The sequence below is a fragment of the Centrocercus urophasianus genome, unplaced genomic scaffold (assembly GCF_019232065.1).
Source record: "Centrocercus urophasianus isolate 14NV4802_14NV808 unplaced genomic scaffold, USGS_Curo_1.0 seq_20, whole genome shotgun sequence".
Lineage (NCBI taxonomy): Eukaryota > Metazoa > Chordata > Aves > Galliformes > Phasianidae > Centrocercus > Centrocercus urophasianus.
Window position 1 is genome coordinate 4,629,347 of NW_024884756.1, and position 17,021 is coordinate 4,646,367.

The following is a 17,021-nucleotide window of genomic DNA, read 5'->3' on the forward strand; positions in this document are numbered from 1 at the left end:
GGGGATTTCTTTTAAAACCAACTGCATTAACTCTACTTTGAGTTCATTTCCAGAAGAAGAAATCAAGCAGAGTGAGTGCAGCAACAGCTTAAAGTTGCGGACATTCAGGAAACCAATTCATTCCAGAAAAACAAAATCTGGTGAAAATGGGGTTTTATGAAGTTTTGGAAAGTCAAATTTAGAAATTGCATGAAGGTAAAAGCTCTTTAGGCTTTAGCTTAATGGTCTGTATAATGGGAAACATTCAGTCTGCTTTAGAGCTTACCCCTCTAGTGTTTCCAAACATGTCCCTGTTCTGCCAACACTTCATGGGTGTTTAAAGTTTAACAGAAGAAGTATCCCATATGTCTGACATGGGAAATAACACAACACTGATTTGAAGGAGTCCTGGGCTAGAAAAGAATTATTTCCACATGAAGTTGAAACTAGTTCCATGTAAACCCATGTATAGAGGTCAGGGTGGCTTAGGGACTGTTAATGTTTTGATAAAAATGTGAAATACAACAAGCAGTCCTCAGAACCACAGGGTCTCCCCTGTTCCACTGTCGCAGCATGCAGCTTGTATGACTTTAATCTATCCTGCAGTACAAAGGTGAACAATTCACTATTTTCTGACTTAGCATGGGTTGCAAATACTGATGCCACGTCACAGAAGTACAAATTACAGTTAATTAGAGAGAGAGAGAGTGGTAGATGCAAGCACTGCATCACTAGCAGTTGAGTGACACTGCTAGAATACAGCCCGGAGTCTCTCAGGCAGGAGGAAGCAGCTAGAGATGTCTTGGATTCAGGAAGCAGGACGACTAAAAATACAAGTAAAGTTTGTTTGATCGTCTTCCCTCTGATGCAGCTGTTGGCTGGTTTCCTCTTGTTCCATAAAAAGTCTTAAGAAAATCAAGACCACTGTGACATTCATTCTTACAGTTTATTAAGTTGAAATCCTTTTCCAGGAGACAATAGACGTGGCTGTTTCCACAGTATTAAGCTAGAAGCTGATACCTCAGGGTTCCTGTTTCCTCTCTGCTCATTTTAGGTTTTGCAGCATTTGGCAAAGCAGCAAACCCTGGTTTTTTTTGAGCACAACAGCAATGGATGACCTTAAAAATGCCAGTACCTTTGGGGCTGCTATTCGTAGTACCTAGTAGGGCTGAAAGTGGCATCAGCAACACTACTTTCCTGCAGTAGCTTGTTCTGAAGCATGGGCTTGTTTTGACTACTGCTTAGTAGTACTATGTTCCACTCTTTCCTTCTGTCTCTAAGCATGTCTCAGCATTTTGCCTGCATGCTGCTGCTTTGTCCTTTCCTGTTGTGTTTTGCCATTCTGTCTTGCTACTTTGCACCCACCAGTCCCGTGCAATCCGTCATTTTACTTTCTGTCCCTTAACAGGCCTTGCAAACAAGCAGCTATGTTCATATTCACAGTTCTGCTCCGTGTAGTAGTTCTCATATTACCTATTAATCAGTCAGTGCATCCATCTCCTGTATTTATTGTTCTGTATCTTCTTTCATGTGTGTTGTAACAAGGTAAGGACTCTGTCCTCTTGCTTTGTGTAAATAGTATGCACAAAATATTTAATATTGTCTTGCTTTAAAATATATAAGCTCAAACTGTCCAGAGAAGTAGCTTTTTGGCCATGGGTTTATATAGGAATAATGACTGGAACTGCTACATTTTGCTCTGGAAACTCTGACAACTGGTTCCTGGCCTCTAATAAAAGGGTATTTTTATATTCTTTGTATTGTGCACCATAGAAGAGTTAGTCATATGTAGATTATCTGACATTTGTGCGAGTACTTTTCCCATTCACATGTCAAAGAGTGACTGTGAGCTTTTTTATTCTTCTGATCCAGCTGGAGGGAAGTTAAGTGAGTAAAAGAGAAGTTAACCTTTGTTCCTGTGTTTCCATGCAGACTTCATCTTTTAGAGATACCTCCTGTCCATACAGAACTCAGTTACCATGTATGGTGCCAACCTCAGCATTGAGCAGTACCGAGTACAGCCCGGAATCTAAAATGCTGGATTACGTGCAAGAGCTGGACTCTTCCTTCCATCCAGTCCTATCATTCCCTTCAGGTAAGTAACCCAAACTCCATGCCTCCACAGAGGGCTGGGTGCTTGTGAGAGCTGTGCAGGCTGTGGACTAACTTTCCTTTGGAGTGGGTTTTTTTTATAGTTCTTACAGAAAACTTCCTACTGGCAGAACACACATGTTTAGGCTGAAGGAAAATCGTAGTTTCGCACTGATATTTGAAAAACACATCTGAATTTTCCATACCAGTAAGGCACTTGCAGCTAACAAAGTGTGGTCTGGGAAGAATTTGGTGTTCTTTGTGGTAAGTTTCACAGTGTGTCCACTCCAAGTCAGTGGCAATCCCTTGAATGGTGCTATTCCCACACATTTTGGTTCTGTTGTTTCGTGGGCAGCTTTCAGCTCAGGCCCTTTGCACTAGGCTCAGCAAGTTTCTGTAGTTCTTGTGATTGTTTTAGTGATAACCAGCCTTATGGTGGTTGCTGATGTTAATGATTTCTGACATCTGATTCTTTAAATCTTCTTAAACAATAATGCAGACGTTGACTCAGTCTCTTCTTTGCTCTGAAAGTGCAACTTGCACTTCCAAATTACCACATCGAGTGCTGTTGTCTGCAGAAGGGATTCATACTATTGAATTTTTTCTTTCTTTGTGATTTTTTTTTTTTTTTTTGCATTTTAGACAAAACCTTTTTACTGAGCAGTATGGGAACCCTGCTGTAACGAGGGCTTCTTTGCCACTAAATAATCCCTGCAGAGAAGAGCTGTCCCCACATGCTTCCTGGGTCACTCGGTGCCAGTTTTTCTACCTAATCAAGTTGTTTCCTTGCTTCGGCTTCTGAGCAAGGACTGCTGATCACAGCACATGTTTTGAGAGGCATTTGTCAGTGTTTCTTTAAATATCTGTTCAGGGATAGTTGTATAAGGCTGTGCCCCTTGCCTTCATTCTTGCCTTAGTCTTAAGGGAGACTAGGAAGTTTGACAGGAATGCTGGAAATCTATCAGAAAAGAAAGCCAACTCTAATCATCATGAAAATAAAAGAAACTGAAAGGCTTTTGATTGCCTTGTGGATACTGTAGGTCATTTTGCCAGAATGAAGGAAGAAAAATGTTATTGTGATACTAAGGGCATCTTTCTTTTGAGGAATATTTATCCTCTTTTTCCAGGAACCTTAGCCTTGCTAATAATAGATAAGACAGGATAAGAGTGCTGGACTGCTGTGTGCTGCTTGGACACACTCCTTGCTTTTGAGGGAGCGTAGATTCCTGCTCTGGATCACGCTCTGTGCACTTTGCTGTCTTTTCCTTGTCAAGAGGACTGTTAGTTATTTGTCATTCTCTTCTCTATGAAGTAATGGTGAGTGAGCGTATGCTAGAAATTTTCCAGTTTGATCAGGCAGTGTGATTCACTTTCGTGTCTTCTTTGCAGCTTCCTTAGTTAACCCTTTCCAGAAGGATAACTTCTCTCAAAACACAACTCGTGGTATCCCCACATCTTCTATCACTTTCTTCTGAATAAAATAAAGTTTGTCAACAAAGCAGGAAAAAAGGCTTTCTTTTTAATTTCCTCTGTGTGTTAGAAAATAACGTTTGGTGTTGTCGTATTCTGAAGCTCTGAGGATCAGATTTTTCAGCGTGTGATGATGGATTCAGTATAAAACTCAGATATGTTCTTGTACCTATTTTTTTATTTGTATTTTTTAATTTCAAAGGAGAATCATTATTTGCAGGCGAGGTGACAGAACTGTGCAATTAGACTTGCTTGCTTCAGGAAATATAATGATATCATGGATCCAAGTCTTAAGAGATTCCATATTACAGAGGGTCTTTAATGAAAAAGTGCAAGTGATTGCATCATACCTTGAGCATGAAAGTGATTTTCAAGCTTACGCTTTCAAGGATGGAACTTTGTAGGTTTTATCTAAGGCACTGGGCCTGGTGCTTTAGCACTAGTTTGTGGTTAATCTGGAACAAATACTGTTGCCATTTTAATTAAGGGACAGGAGCACGTAATCTGAGACAGTGAGATTGTTCTTCAAGAATCACAGAATCACAGAACTGTAGGGGTTAGAAGGGACCTCCAGAGATCATCGAGTCCAACCCCCCTGCCAAAGCAGGTTCCCTACACAGGTAGGCATCCAGGCAGGTCTTGAACATCTCCAGAGAAGGAGACTCCACCACCTCCCTGGGCAGCCTGTTCCAGTGAAGAAGAAATCAAGAGAACTTTGGTGGTTTTTTTTTCCTTTACATGAATGTCATGACTAATAAACTTTTCAGACCTTCTTTACCTTTTTTCAGAGGTAGAAAAGGAAATGTGCCAAAAACCTTGGGGGGAAGAAGACTTTTTGCAGGTCAGCTTTGATCTTGAGACTAAATACCTACTTAGATCAGTATCAAATTAAAGTAATATGTCAAGTATAAAATAATTTAATGCCCACCCTGTGGCCCCGAACTCAGTCCTCTGAATGTAACAGTTGTCAAGCCTGCTTCTTATGTTGACATATTTCTTTCTACTTAATTTCTCTTTTTTCTTTTTATTTCCAGAAAGTCTTTTCTTATAGTGACCTATTTTTCTTAAGCCTTCCTGTCTTAACAACAGTGGCTAAATTCCTTACCACTTGAGATGTTTTGCAGACTAATTCTTGGTTAGAACTCCCTCAGGAAATGAATTACATTTCCTGCTGTAGCCTTTGCCAGAGAGGGAAAGAAGGAATGTATCTTGAAATTACCTCTAAGCTCTCAGCAGTAGCAATTTTGAAAAGTGTTAATTACTTGTACCCAAAAGGCTGAACCAAAAGCCTTGTAGATTATAGGGAACGTGCCCTGTGTGCTCTTTATCGTGCTGGGCTCAGTACAGAAGCTAGTCAAGAGGGGAGGACCTCAGTCTTTCTCTCCTTTTATCCTCCAGAGCTTGTTTTCATGAAGATCAATTCTGGAGTTGTGGCAGGTACAGACACAGTTTATTCCAGAGTAATACAACCTTGAATTTTCTACTTTGCCACTGAAGACTAAAGAAGCTAAGCTGTGAATCTACAGAGTGTCCACACTGTGATTTGTTGAGGAGCATCAGTTAAGTTTAAGTCCTACCTGGATTTTAATTGCCTTACTGGTCCTTAAAAGCTCACAGTGCAGGAGGGCTTGGAACCACTCAAGCATAATGCCTCTGTTGGCACAGGTTGCAGTGCCAAGCTAAACTTTGACTTGTTTCTACCATAGTACAACTCACTTTCTAGTAGCACAAAGAAAGGTACCTTCACGTCTTACCTCTCAGCAATTACAGGAGATTATCTTAGAATCACAGAATGGTTTGTGTGGGAAGGGACCTTAAAGCCCATCCAGTTCCAAACAGCTGTACTGAGCAGCTCGGGCTGCCCAGGCCCCATCCAGCCTGGCCTTGGGCACCTCCAGGGATGGGGCACCCCCAGCTCTCTGGGCCGCAGTGCCAGGGCCTCCCCGCCCATCTGATGTCGTACTTGTTTTAGATGCACACGTGCAATAATTGCTGAGAGTTACCTTCCCTGCAATTTCTTGTTTATGTATGTGAAAGTCACACCTTTGAAATGTCTGGCTGGGATGTGGTCATCAGGTTTTCCTTTGGGCTTTTCCCAGTTTCAGATGTTCACCTAGATTGTGTCCATATTGACAGTGTCAAGATACTGCAGATACTGTAGTGAGCAGATCTCAGAGCTGTGCCATTTCATGAGTCACAGGACTCAAGACAAAGATGATATGATGCAGTGTCATGTAAATTGATTCCTAGACCTCTAGTGATGACACATATTTCATTATTTCACGGGTTACCATCTAAACCTTGTTTTGTTTGGATTGTTTATTTATTTTAGATATTCCTCTTCACATATACTTCGAAACATTATTAAGGAAGGATGACGTCAAGGGAGAACCTGTTGATGCCTCGTATCCTGGAGTGGAATTTAAAATAGCTCCAGAAAATGGTACGTAAGGCAAAATAGTGTAATGTTTGCAAGACTGTTTTGCATTAGTTTGTCCCAAAAACGTTCAATTTGTAACTTCAGCAAGGGCAGTTATCAGAGAAGGTAACTGGCCAGGGATTTAGGTGGAAGAGGAATCTCTAGAACACAGGTACTGCAGCTACACTGAAGCGATCCCATCAGGAGGGCACCAGCACAGTGCAGGGAGTTTGGACTACGAGTTCTCTGCAAACACAGGTGCCCCACTGCAGTGTTTTCAATGTTTGGATCCTTACCTGAAGTTTGCCTTTTCCGCTGTAAATAGTTCACCAGCATTGCCTGGAACTGCAGCCACGGAGAATAAGTTCACTTGATATTTGCTTTTTCTGTTGTAGACTATAACCATCATAATGTTGCTCTCAAACGATGGAACAATAGCTGTTTATCTAATTCCAAATCTCAATCAGTGTCAGGAACATCTGAGCAGCTGTCGGAAGGAAGAAAGAAAAGACATCTAAGTGAGACAGCAGTGGGTAAGAGAAAAGCTGTTGTTTAAGACACTTCTGTTTGTTTAAGTGTACGTACTGTATAAATGAGTTTGTCCTTGGGCTTTTGTGAACAAATTCTGAGGTGTCTCCAAAAAGGAAAGTATTGCAAAACTCTTCAGGAGTAAAGGAATGGACTTAAAATGCCAGGAAGAGTAATGTGCTATTGTAAAGCACCATAATCCTTCTCCTTTTTTCTTCAGTGTGTATTGCAAAAGGAGGCAAGCTTCTGTATTTCATTTTTGGAATGCTCTTTAAGGAAGCTGCTTAGCAGTCCCACTGTGTTTTTGTAATGCTGGGTGTCATTATTTTCATGATGAATTTTTTTATAGTAGCCTAGTGAAACTGACTGAATTGCAAAGTTATCTGTCAAATCACGTGCCCAACCAAACATTTACTATTCCTGGCATCTTTGGTCAGCAGTGCTTCATTTCTTGTCTGCTGTCATTTGTGGTTCTGGTTTCCTTCCAGGCTGTTAGGAGGACTTGTGGGTAACCAGTGCTTATAATTAGTGTTTTCACTCGTTACCTTTATATTTTAAGCCACTGAATCTCCACTTCAGCAACAGGTAAATTAATAGAAGCTGCCCTGAAATCTCTATAGAGCCACGAAGAGCAATGTGATCATATAGACAGGAAATTCAACACGCCCATGTAGATTTAAATAGCATCTTACTTCTCCAGGCCATTGGGATGTAAAATCTAACAAATTCTATTACAGATTCATTTATGTGAACTTTGGGAAAACTTTTGGCAAAAACCCTCCCAAAAGATGCAAGGAAAAATGATAAGTAGGAAGGCAAACTGTAGTAGTGTAAAATGTCCCCTAGGAAAGAACTAAAATCATCAGTTAACATGATGGGAAAATACACTTCTAGCAGGGATCTGGGTAAAGCTGTAATCCAGGTAAAGGAACACAGGTGTGGGAATTGCCACAGAGAGAATTTAACCAAAAGTTATGATGTGCTTAAGAGCACGAAGAAAGCCAAGATGCCCCCAAAGGCACGTGCTGACCCAGCGCTCCTTGTAACCATGCTGCTTCCCCAAGTGAGCTGTCGTGCACTCTGAGAGCAACAACTGGAGATACTGGGAGCACCAGAGAGAGAAGCTCTTGATATAAACCTTCCGAAGATACAGTTAGTCCTCTGCTAATAGTATTTGGCTACTCAGGGTAGCAGAAGAAAAAAACCTTTTATCATAAGGATCACAGTTTCCCAGTGCCAGAGAACTGCTTTGTAGTATAGTCGTGAGTAGCAGCAGCAGTTCCAGTTTATTAGTGCTATGGGTGTAGTACTACATATTTATTCCTAATTTGGGCTCTGTCTAGGAGAAATTATCCATGGGGAAGGTCAGCCTGATGAACAAGGCCAAAAATAAAAGCTGTGTGCCAGGGAGCTGCAGTGCTGCCTGGGAGATGGGAGTTCGTGTCCTTGACCCGGCCTGTTTGGATGTAGGATCTGACTTAGCTTTTCTTTTTTCAAGTTGGAATCTGCTGCTTCTTTTTTATTAGTTGTTAATTCGTTCTCTTTTTTTTTCATCTGGGCATTACGGTAGAAGGAAAGCAGAACGCTGGTGGTTATCTCCTGAATCCTCTTAAATGCTGCTTCCACTGAGACTAAATAAGAGTAAAGGGGAATTAGGATTTGTCTGGAGCAGTGGGCCAGTGCTAGAAGAAACCACACATGGAGATGGAGGAACTAATTTTGTTTGTTAGCCCCGCTGCCAGTTCTGTTTCGTTGTTTGCCCGTTTATCTGGAGGAATCTGTCAGTCACGGATTGGTACATCGGAGAGATGAAGTGCTCTGAGGGGATGCTGGGAAGCATTCTTCTAGGTCTGATTGGATTTGCTGTGTGTAGTCTAGGATGGTTTCTGTAATAAGAAGCAGGATTTGCCCGTATGAAGTTGGTTCCAGCAGAAGAAATCCTTTGTAGAAGGAAAGGGACGAGCTTTGTGGAACGGCAATGACAGGATGAGTAACAAGTGTTTATTTAGACAGCTTTTTTTTAGTATTCACTAAATCTCAAGTGGATAGCTGTGGGCTCCTAGAAATGACTTTACTATTACTGTATGGAAAAATATCCTTGGTCTAATAGACAACAGTCGGTATGCATTTTTTTATTGCTGTTCTTTTGTGACAGGCGAACGTAATGGTAGGTTTGAGACGTTCTCCTTTCAACATGCAGAACCAGAATCCCCTGGCAGTTTTGCAGCCGTGACCAATATCAATGCGATGTCTAGGCCCACTCACAGCACTTCATCACAGGTAAAAGAAAAATGCATCACTGCCTTGGCTGAAATGTTAATGGAGTTGCAAACAGTCATCAAAAATGTGTGCCTTTTTTATCTGATGTAGGGTTAAGTTACAGTAAAGAACCTTCTTTGCGTTAAGTGAATTATCCCAGATGGAGTATCTGTGCTTGGAAAACAGATAATTGTTTGTTAAAGAGTTTCACAGATAATAGAACTAAAGCAAGCATTTCAGTTACTGGCACTGGGCCTTTCATTTTACTTTTTTTCAGATTTCATTGAGTATACCCTAATTTATACTTCCAGGTTTACACAGGAGCTCTTAAAACACTTTCTTCTTGGTGCAAAACATGCACCGAGTGCAAATACAGTCACAACACTTGTTAAGACTCAGCTTTGCTGTTTGAAATCTCTGTGCAACTCAGCCTCTGGTATAGAAATTTTCTGAGGAGCAGCAGAGCTCTGATTCAGCAAAATCCCTGAAGAAACTTTGTTTTAACTCTATTGGAAGTACTGAACAAATTCATTTTGCTACTCAGGTTTCAGGCCCCCAGTTCTGTTTGGCCTATTGCTGTGCTAGTGCCTGCTGAGTTTTAATCTGGTGATGATGGCTGGAGAACTGAATTCTGATACACATCTTCCAGGCAATTTTGGCCATGCACAGATAGATCTCTTATTACTCTTCTTTGATGAAGCCATCTTTGAAGAACACCTAAATCAGCATTTTAGAATAGATCTCTTTCCATTACCATTAAGCTAAAAATTGAGATATCTTATTATGTACTACATCATGATTTAAAGCTAAATTTTCTCTGGTAATCAAGGAAGCTCAGTTTTTAGCCTTATAGGATCCATGCACTACTGAGCACAGAAAACCAGGAATCCTGGTATGATCATGGCAAAGAAATTCAGTTATGAAGAAGGGAGCATTAAATTTGAAGATCTCTTAAATATTCAAAATTAATTGTAATTGAAATTAGGGAAATACCCACTGATTTCAGAAAGAGTTATGAAAGCAAGGAGTAGATGTTAGCGATAAGATATTTTTAAGATCATTAGACCTCCAGAGTCTCTTGAAGAGTTTCTTCTTGTGCACTTCTGTTATTTCTCAGTTAACTTAGTTCCTGTGTTGTAAGCTGATGAATCTTGAATTGACTCTATTATACAGCATAACTCCAGGAGGAGGCTGAGAAGCGAGAGCTCCTATGATATAGACAACATTGTTATTCCAATGTCACTGGTGGCACCATCAAAGTTGGAGAAACTGCAGTACAAAGAAATCCTGACGCCAAGGTTTGTTCATGACCTCAGTTGCAAAGAAAGTGGCAAAATGAACGTGACAGCATTAAGGGTACTGATAATTTGTATTAGATAATGTTACAATACTGAGGCCATCTTCTCATGTGCTTGGTGGTTGCTTTTTAATATGCATTTCATTTTGTGCATAGAAGTGGGTAAAAAGATGGGTGGTAGGAAGACTGGTCAGCTGATGGCACAAGGGAAATGAAGCAATAGGCACAGAGTAATGGCAAATGCAGAGACTGGCCAAAAATAGAAGGGATTTTGTACCATTTTAATTGTAGCAATACTTGTATGCTATTGGGCTGACCCTCTCAGCAGTTACGTGGAGATTGCTGTCTTTTGTGTGCATTTGGTTCATTGAGATCCTGGAGCATGTCCAGAGAAGGGCAACAAAGCTGTGATGGATGAGCACAAGTCTTATGAGGGAGCTGGGGATGTTCAGTGTAGAGAAGAGGCTCAGGGGAACCCTTACAGCTCCCTACAACTCCCCGAAAGGAGGCTGTGGTGAGGTGGGGGTCGGCCTCTGCTCCTGCATAACTACAGTGAGAGAGAATGGCTTTCAGTTGCACCAGGGAAGGCTCAGGTTGGATATTAGGAAGAAAGTATTCTCTGAAACAGGCTGCGCAGGGAGGTGGTGGAGTCATCATCCCTGGAGGCGTTCAAGAGATGTTTAGATGTTGTACTGGAGAACATGGTTTAGTGGGGAAATACAGTGGCAGGTGAACAGATGGACTTCATAATCTTACAGGTCTTTTCCAACCTTGGTGATTCTGTGATTCTTTACAGCTGAAACAATGACTTAGCTTTTAGGTAAATTGACTTCTCGTTTCATTTCTAGCTGGAGAGTTGTTGAATTAGAGCCTTTGGAAAGATCTCATGTAAATGAAGAAGAGGTAAGCTATATTTTAATTAAACCATGGTTAAACTGGATGTATAATTGGGATAATCAGTATGTATTTTCTAAAGACTTTGTACAGATCCTGGTAAGTTTCACATTTCAAAGTACTGGGTCTCAGAACTTGGGAATATGTCCTACCCCAACCTACCAGAACCTGTAGTGGATGACAGAAATGCAAGAACCTCCATTAATAACTGCTTTTTCATCTAGCTCCTATGTCCCTTGCTATTGGCAGTCAGAGCTCACATAGGGTCCTCTGCTCCTGAGCACTCAGCTATTGGGTCTGCTACTGTGACTGTCCCTGGAGCTACGTGTGCTATAACGTCTCTTGTCCTTTTCCTTCATGGCCATTTGCCATGGCCTCTTGCCCTCCAAGAGGTAATTTGGCATTTTGCCTGCAGGCCCAGAAGGTTCCTCAAGTCCTCTTGCCCGTGTTCTTTCAACCCTCCCGCTGGAAGCAAACTTTTCTGCTTTCCCAGGAGCAGCATAATCTTTGGCATTTCCCACTTGTCTTTTTGCCACGTCTGCACACCGTGTGCCACTACCGCTGCTTTCTCCAGACGTAAAAATGCCCCTTTTTCCTTCAGGGAATGCCTGTGGACTTAGAGGCTGAGGGGTTCCTTTCTCCCCTAATGATGACCTTCAGCCTAGCCCCAGTGTGAACATAACAGCCGGTCTGCTCTCTAGGCTGCTTTTCTGTTCTTCCTGTCTTACTGTGGCTCCTCTTCGAGTGTCAAAAGACAAACCTGCCTTTGCACATGCGTAGTCTCTCTCCAGTCTCTGCTACAGGCCATTATGGACTGCTGTAGCTATAGGATTAGCATTTATACTTCCATCCATGATATCCACTCTTGAGCTTACCTTTCAGAACATCCACGACCAGAGCTTACAGGCCTTATTAGTAGGACAGTTCTGCATTTATGTAGCAGTACAGAAGATAATGCTAAACAGTGCTGAATGGGCTTCAGGGTGTCTCTGTGTGAAGCGTGTGTGCTTATTGTTAAATGGCCCTCCCAGTACATTTGTGTTTGGCATTCCTAGTTCAGCCTCTATGATTCATCACTTGGCCAGGAAATAACTTGAGTACAATAAAGCGGCTTTGCCTCCTGCTGTGGTCCGCTGCTTCAATATTGTCTGTCAGCTGCTGGGTAGAATAAGAGGGATGTCAGATGAGGAAGATGATAAAGAGCTTCTCTTTTCTAACTTGTCCTTTGCCAATTTTCCCCCTTTCCTTTGAATTGTATTAATTGGTTTGGATGTTTTTTGAGCCCTGAGAAAAGGTGGTTGTCTGATCTTAAATCTCCCATTGCCTTGCTTAGGTTTTGGGCTGACTTAGTTCTGAAGCTTGAGAAAAGGCATGAGAGAACAGGAGCATTACCTTTTCTTCTCACATTCTGACTCTCTTGAAGTTCTTCCTTGTACTAACATCAAGGTGAGCTTCAGCAGATCATTGTGGAAGAAGAGAGAGGGCAAAATGTGCTGTCTGCTTCTGTAGAAGTGTAAGCTTTTTCTTTGCTTTTCTACAGAGCACCTGGGGTGGTGCTATAAAATAGTAGTCTTTCTGTTGTCTTCTGTCGAGCTAAATTTAAAACTCCTTCTGTCAACCAGCAGTTAGGATCTCTTCCACTTGATGCAGCAGACTTCATGTGCCCAAAGTTTCCACAAGTTAAAAACAAGCAAGAAGTCCCAGATTTGTCAGGTTCTACAGGAGCTGAACTTGCAAGGATAGGAACTCAGCAGTTCCCCATTCACAACAATTCGAGTACAGAAGTCTTACCTTTTTGGGGTACCTCGTTCTTGTGTCTGGAAATTTTGGACAAGCAGCATTTGTGTTTCCTGCATGTATGACTTTGCAGCCTGTTATTGCTTCAGTGCAGGGGAGGGTGTGGCACTGGCTTTCCTGTTTTGTTTTGTCTAGGTTCAAGTTTCTGGCAAGGCAAGGGTATAGAGTAGGTTGAAGTTTATTTTGTAGTTGTTCAGTAATGACCAGTACTTCAGCATAATTATTTCTGTGATTAGTTTGGTGAAAGTGTTTCTATGGTGTATGACTTAGTGCTTCCCATGAAGCAGAAGAGCGAAGCACTGATTTTGTTTTGCCAACTTTTCAGAAATATTCCTGGTTATTTATTTTGGTGCTGTTCCTGCTCATTCAAGGTGAATGCCCGTTGACTTGTAGCTTAGCTAGGTGAGATGGAGAGAATTCACATCTGAATGGAAGCAAGGTCTTGTTCTTTACATGAGCTCCTGAGATGTGCTTCACAAAGAGACCTTTGCTCTCAACACGACTGCCAGAACCTTCTGACAAGTAATGACAGTTCCTAGGCCTTTTTTCAACCTGTTCTTAGTGAGGAAAAAAAAAAAAATCAAAGTGCTCCAGCCACAGTAAGTATAAATTAACCTAAAGTTGGTGCAGGAAACATATAAAGTCTTAGGGAAGAGCAAAGGCTGTATCGAATCAAGTGAAGTCCTGGTTTATGCTGAGGTAATGTGATTTTGTCTGTGGAACAAATAATACTTTTAAAATCAACTCTATTAGTGGTCAGTCTTGGATGGAATAGAGTAAAACTTAAATAAGCAAGTACTTAAATCTCTGCTATCAGCCACGGAAGAGGTACAGTAAGGCTTATTTCAGTATTGCAGAACTCTTGGCTAGGAGAGGAATGTGGGCTTTGATTTTGAAAGGAAGCTCATTAAAAATGAAGTTTCTTCCCCTCATGAAAAGTCCTGGCAATTTGCTAAGAAAAGTATTTTCAAAGTCCAAGTTTTTCTTTTGGAATTATCTTTTGTTTGCACTTCAAAGGAAATTGAGCACACAGAAAAATCCTAAACGTTCCCTGAGGGAATAACGCTTTGGTAGCCCATAAAATTCCCACTTTTGCACTGTACATCACTGACCTTGGGAAAGAGAAATCTAAACTGAGGTGCAGACCCTGAGCGATGCCATCCAAGGGACAGAACTGGTGAATTCCAGAGAGAGGAGGAAACACATTAGGTTGACTTCCATGAAGGGAAATCAACAGCTAACAAAGCCGTTTGTGTTCAACATAAATACATAAAAGCAGTGAGGAGCCTTCAAAAAGAAATCATGAGCTGGGCAAACAAAGCAGGCTTGTTTGTCTGAAGGTTCCTGTTGAGTGCTGAGCCGAGGAGGAAGCAGGCAGCTACAGTTTTAGCAAATGGCTCCCATGGCCAATTCAGACTGCACTGAACTGCAACTCCGGGGCCCTTTTCATCAACCCAGATGAATTTTGTTGTGGGGCTGTAGTTCATGACCACAGCTTAGGTAGGAGCTGTGGTCCCTGGGAAGCTGAGGAATGCCACTAACCAATGTGTTTGCAGCAGCATAAAAGCGTTGCAGTATTTTGCATTTGGAGCCATGATGGTAATGCACTGCTTCAGTGCTGCAAGTCTTCATGCAGGGAATGGCTTCTGCAGAAGATCTGCTGGCATCAGTTGTCTGCTGCAGCACAAATGCAGCTGACAGCCTGTCTGTCTGTCTCTGGCAGAGCAGTAAAAGATTCTGCTTTTTGCCTCTGTGTTTTATCAGATGGAATCAGAAGTTGAATCGTGTTGCTTGTGTAACAGCCATGAGAACTTTGTTTTTACAGAACGTCAAATTTATTTTCCATGACCCTCAGTTCTTGGTATAGTTCTTGTCCAGGGATGATCTGGCAATGCATTTATGAGCAGGAATTGTTGTTTCCTAGAATTTCGCTGCTTTTGAGTTGGGAGCAGCTGGCACAGAAAAGCATGGCTGCAGCAGTCATATGCTCTTGCCAGCCTTAGCTCTTAGGTGAACTTTGAGGTGGCTGAATGGCTTGGAGCACTCCGAAACAATTCTGAGCAGTGCTGGCATGGCCCAGCCAAGAGCTCACCTGATCTGGGGAGGGAGAGGGATGGGCAGCACCGTGCTCCTTGCCCAGCTACCTCTAAGCAGCAGGAGAAATGAAGATGGCTCTTTCAAAGTGAAGGTCGGAGTGTTTTTTTGCATCGGGGGTGTTTGTATGTAAAAAGACTGGCTGGTTTGACTGTGAGCAGTTAGTTAAAATACAGTTCTGCTAGGTTTGTGTGAAGCCGTACCTGGGTCGTGCAGATCAGTCGCTGAGAAGCGCTCTCTTCAAAGCAGAAGCGATTTTCTGCTTGGTTTCCTAGCAGGAATGCAGCACCTCAGGTTTGCTGTGTGCCTCTCTGTGTGCAGCTATCCCTGGCCTCATGAGCTCAGACCTATTGCTCTGTGCTTAAAGAGCACCTGGCAAATCCTTCTGCCTCCCAGCCCCCTCTTGCAGCAGGCTCTGGAAAGTTCGGCAATTTTTGCTCGTCTTCTTTAGAAATACCTGTCCTTTTAATTTGCTGCTTCCCACCATAGAAAAACATGTGTTAGGTGGTAGGGGGAATAATTTCTGTGTCAATTCAGATCGACCACAGGCACACGAAGAAATAAACTGTGACAGCATCCCATTATTTTGACATGCCTTCATACTGCAAGCATGCATCATCCTCTCTGCTGGTGTGTTCAGCGAACAGAGCTCCATAGAATTACATATAATACCATCTGTCTTTGTTTCTAGAGAAGTTCCTAATTACAGCAGCAGCCGTGTCTCCCTCCTTTCTCATTGCAGGCAGAAGATCTGTCAGATGAAGTGTTTTCCTCACGTCATACAAAGTATGAAGAAAGAGAGCGAGCGAGGTGGTCGCTGTGGGAGCAGAGCCGCTGGCCCAGAAGGAATAGCAGGCAGGTGGACTGACTGGGGCGGGGGTGTTCCTGCTCAACGGGGAACTGTGACAGAGAAAACAAGGGCACTCCTTGTGAATTAGCTCGTCAGGGACAGTACCAGGTCTAATCCTTAGCTGAAAAAAGAATGCCATGCGATTCTGAAGCACGCAGAACCTATGGAAATTTGGTGTGGCGCTGATTAAGGTTTTGTTCCCATGCTGATCAGTTTGTGTCACTCCCAGCTGTGACACTGCCACACTCTGCAGCAGGAGTCCTTCTTCACTGACCTGACAGGCTGTGCCAAGGACCTTATGCTTAAGCAGTCGTGTGCTGGTAATGAAAAGGTTAATTATCACAGGCCTGCTCTCTGGTGCAAAACTCCCCCTAAAGCTCTTGAGAGCAATAGTGCATGTAAGAGTGAGCATCCTACAGCTCTATCTGCAGTTCAGCACTGGGAAAACGATTCCCATAAATGGCTTCACAATCTGCCAGGACAAAAACAGTCCTATAAATGTTGTGTTTTTGCCATTCATCAACAACTGTGTCTGTTCTTCACTGAAAGTGAACTGTGATCATATGAATAAATACGCAAAGTTAGCTTAGTCTGTGTGGTAAGACTGAGAGTAACACCTATCTTATGCACACTAGGGGAGCCCATAACCTGCTGTTCTGGGCACGGGGGAAGGCAGCATGGTTTGAATAGGGAGCCTGCAAGTAATGCTGTGCTCCCAAGCAGAATCAGCCCCCAGCTGTTGAACAGCCAGAGCGTGGCTCTTCCAGCCACGTTTATTCGTTTTTCTCCTCTGCACAGCACTCTTTGCTGGGTTGTCGAGAACCATGCGTTTTCATTTCTTTCTGTTTAAATAAGTAAAGCACAGATAGCACATACAGACTGCTTTCAGTGTTGTAAAAGGGCGGGAGCCAGGCATTAAGACTCTTGCCTCTTTTATCCCGTGCTAGATCTTACAGCAAAAATGCTGATGGACGACACGGCCAAGACGTGGTGCAGAAGGACCACCCCGGCAGCTCCTGTGCCTCACTGCACTGCACTGCTGAACCTGTTCCCGACCTGACTTCTGAAGCCCACGGCTCTGTTTGTTCAGGGATTGCACAACTCCGCAGGGAGAGCCAGGAAGCAAAGGTGGGTGGTTCTGGTAGCTTCCAGTCCGTTCAGGACCCCAGTGAGCACCAGGTCTCAGTCTAAATCTTGGAGCTGGAGCGTATCCGTGTCCCTCCTTGCCGTCACTCTGGTTTGCGTGGAGCGAACGTAGTGCTCCTGTTTAGATACGTATGTTTGATGAATGAAACCTAACATTTGTCAACAGATAAAGTTTTCACAGCTCAGCAAACACGGCA

General features: G+C 42.7%; 2 protein-coding genes across 11 annotated transcripts in view; one reads left to right on the forward strand and one right to left on the reverse strand.

Annotated features, from left to right (window-relative positions):
- The window catches only part of KANSL1L (KAT8 regulatory NSL complex subunit 1 like), a 57,940-nt gene that overhangs the window by 38,746 nt on the left and 2,173 nt on the right, over positions 1–17,021 (forward strand). For 8 of the 9 annotated variants that reach the window (XR_006169540.1, XM_042822705.1, XM_042822703.1 and 5 more), the window contains 8 exons: positions 1,912–2,074; positions 5,873–5,983; positions 6,355–6,492; positions 8,643–8,767; positions 9,920–10,044; positions 10,892–10,946; positions 15,571–15,683; positions 16,626–16,806. Coding sequence is in view for 8 of the 9 variants with exons in the window: in XM_042822705.1 (XP_042678639.1) it covers positions 1,912–2,074; positions 5,873–5,983; positions 6,355–6,492; positions 8,643–8,767; positions 9,920–10,044; positions 10,892–10,946; positions 15,571–15,683; positions 16,626–16,806 (1,011 nt within the window). In the remaining variant the exon portion in view is untranslated. The remainder of the gene's footprint in view (positions 1–1,911; positions 2,075–5,872; positions 5,984–6,354; positions 6,493–8,642; positions 8,768–9,919; positions 10,045–10,891; positions 10,947–15,570; positions 15,684–16,625; positions 16,807–17,021) is intronic. The other variant, XM_042822704.1, reaches the window with a different exon arrangement.
- RPE (ribulose-5-phosphate-3-epimerase) overlaps positions 1–17,021 on the reverse strand; it is a 58,451-nt gene that overhangs the window by 34,506 nt on the left and 6,924 nt on the right. Inside the window, exon 6 of one of the 2 annotated variants that reach the window (XR_006169541.1) lies at positions 6,256–6,446. Coding sequence is in view for 1 of the 2 variants with exons in the window: in XM_042822711.1 (XP_042678645.1) it covers positions 6,429–6,446 (18 nt within the window). In the remaining variant the exon portion in view is untranslated. Of the gene's footprint in view, positions 1–4,246; positions 6,447–17,021 lie in introns of those variants that run through there. The other variant, XM_042822711.1, reaches the window with a different exon arrangement.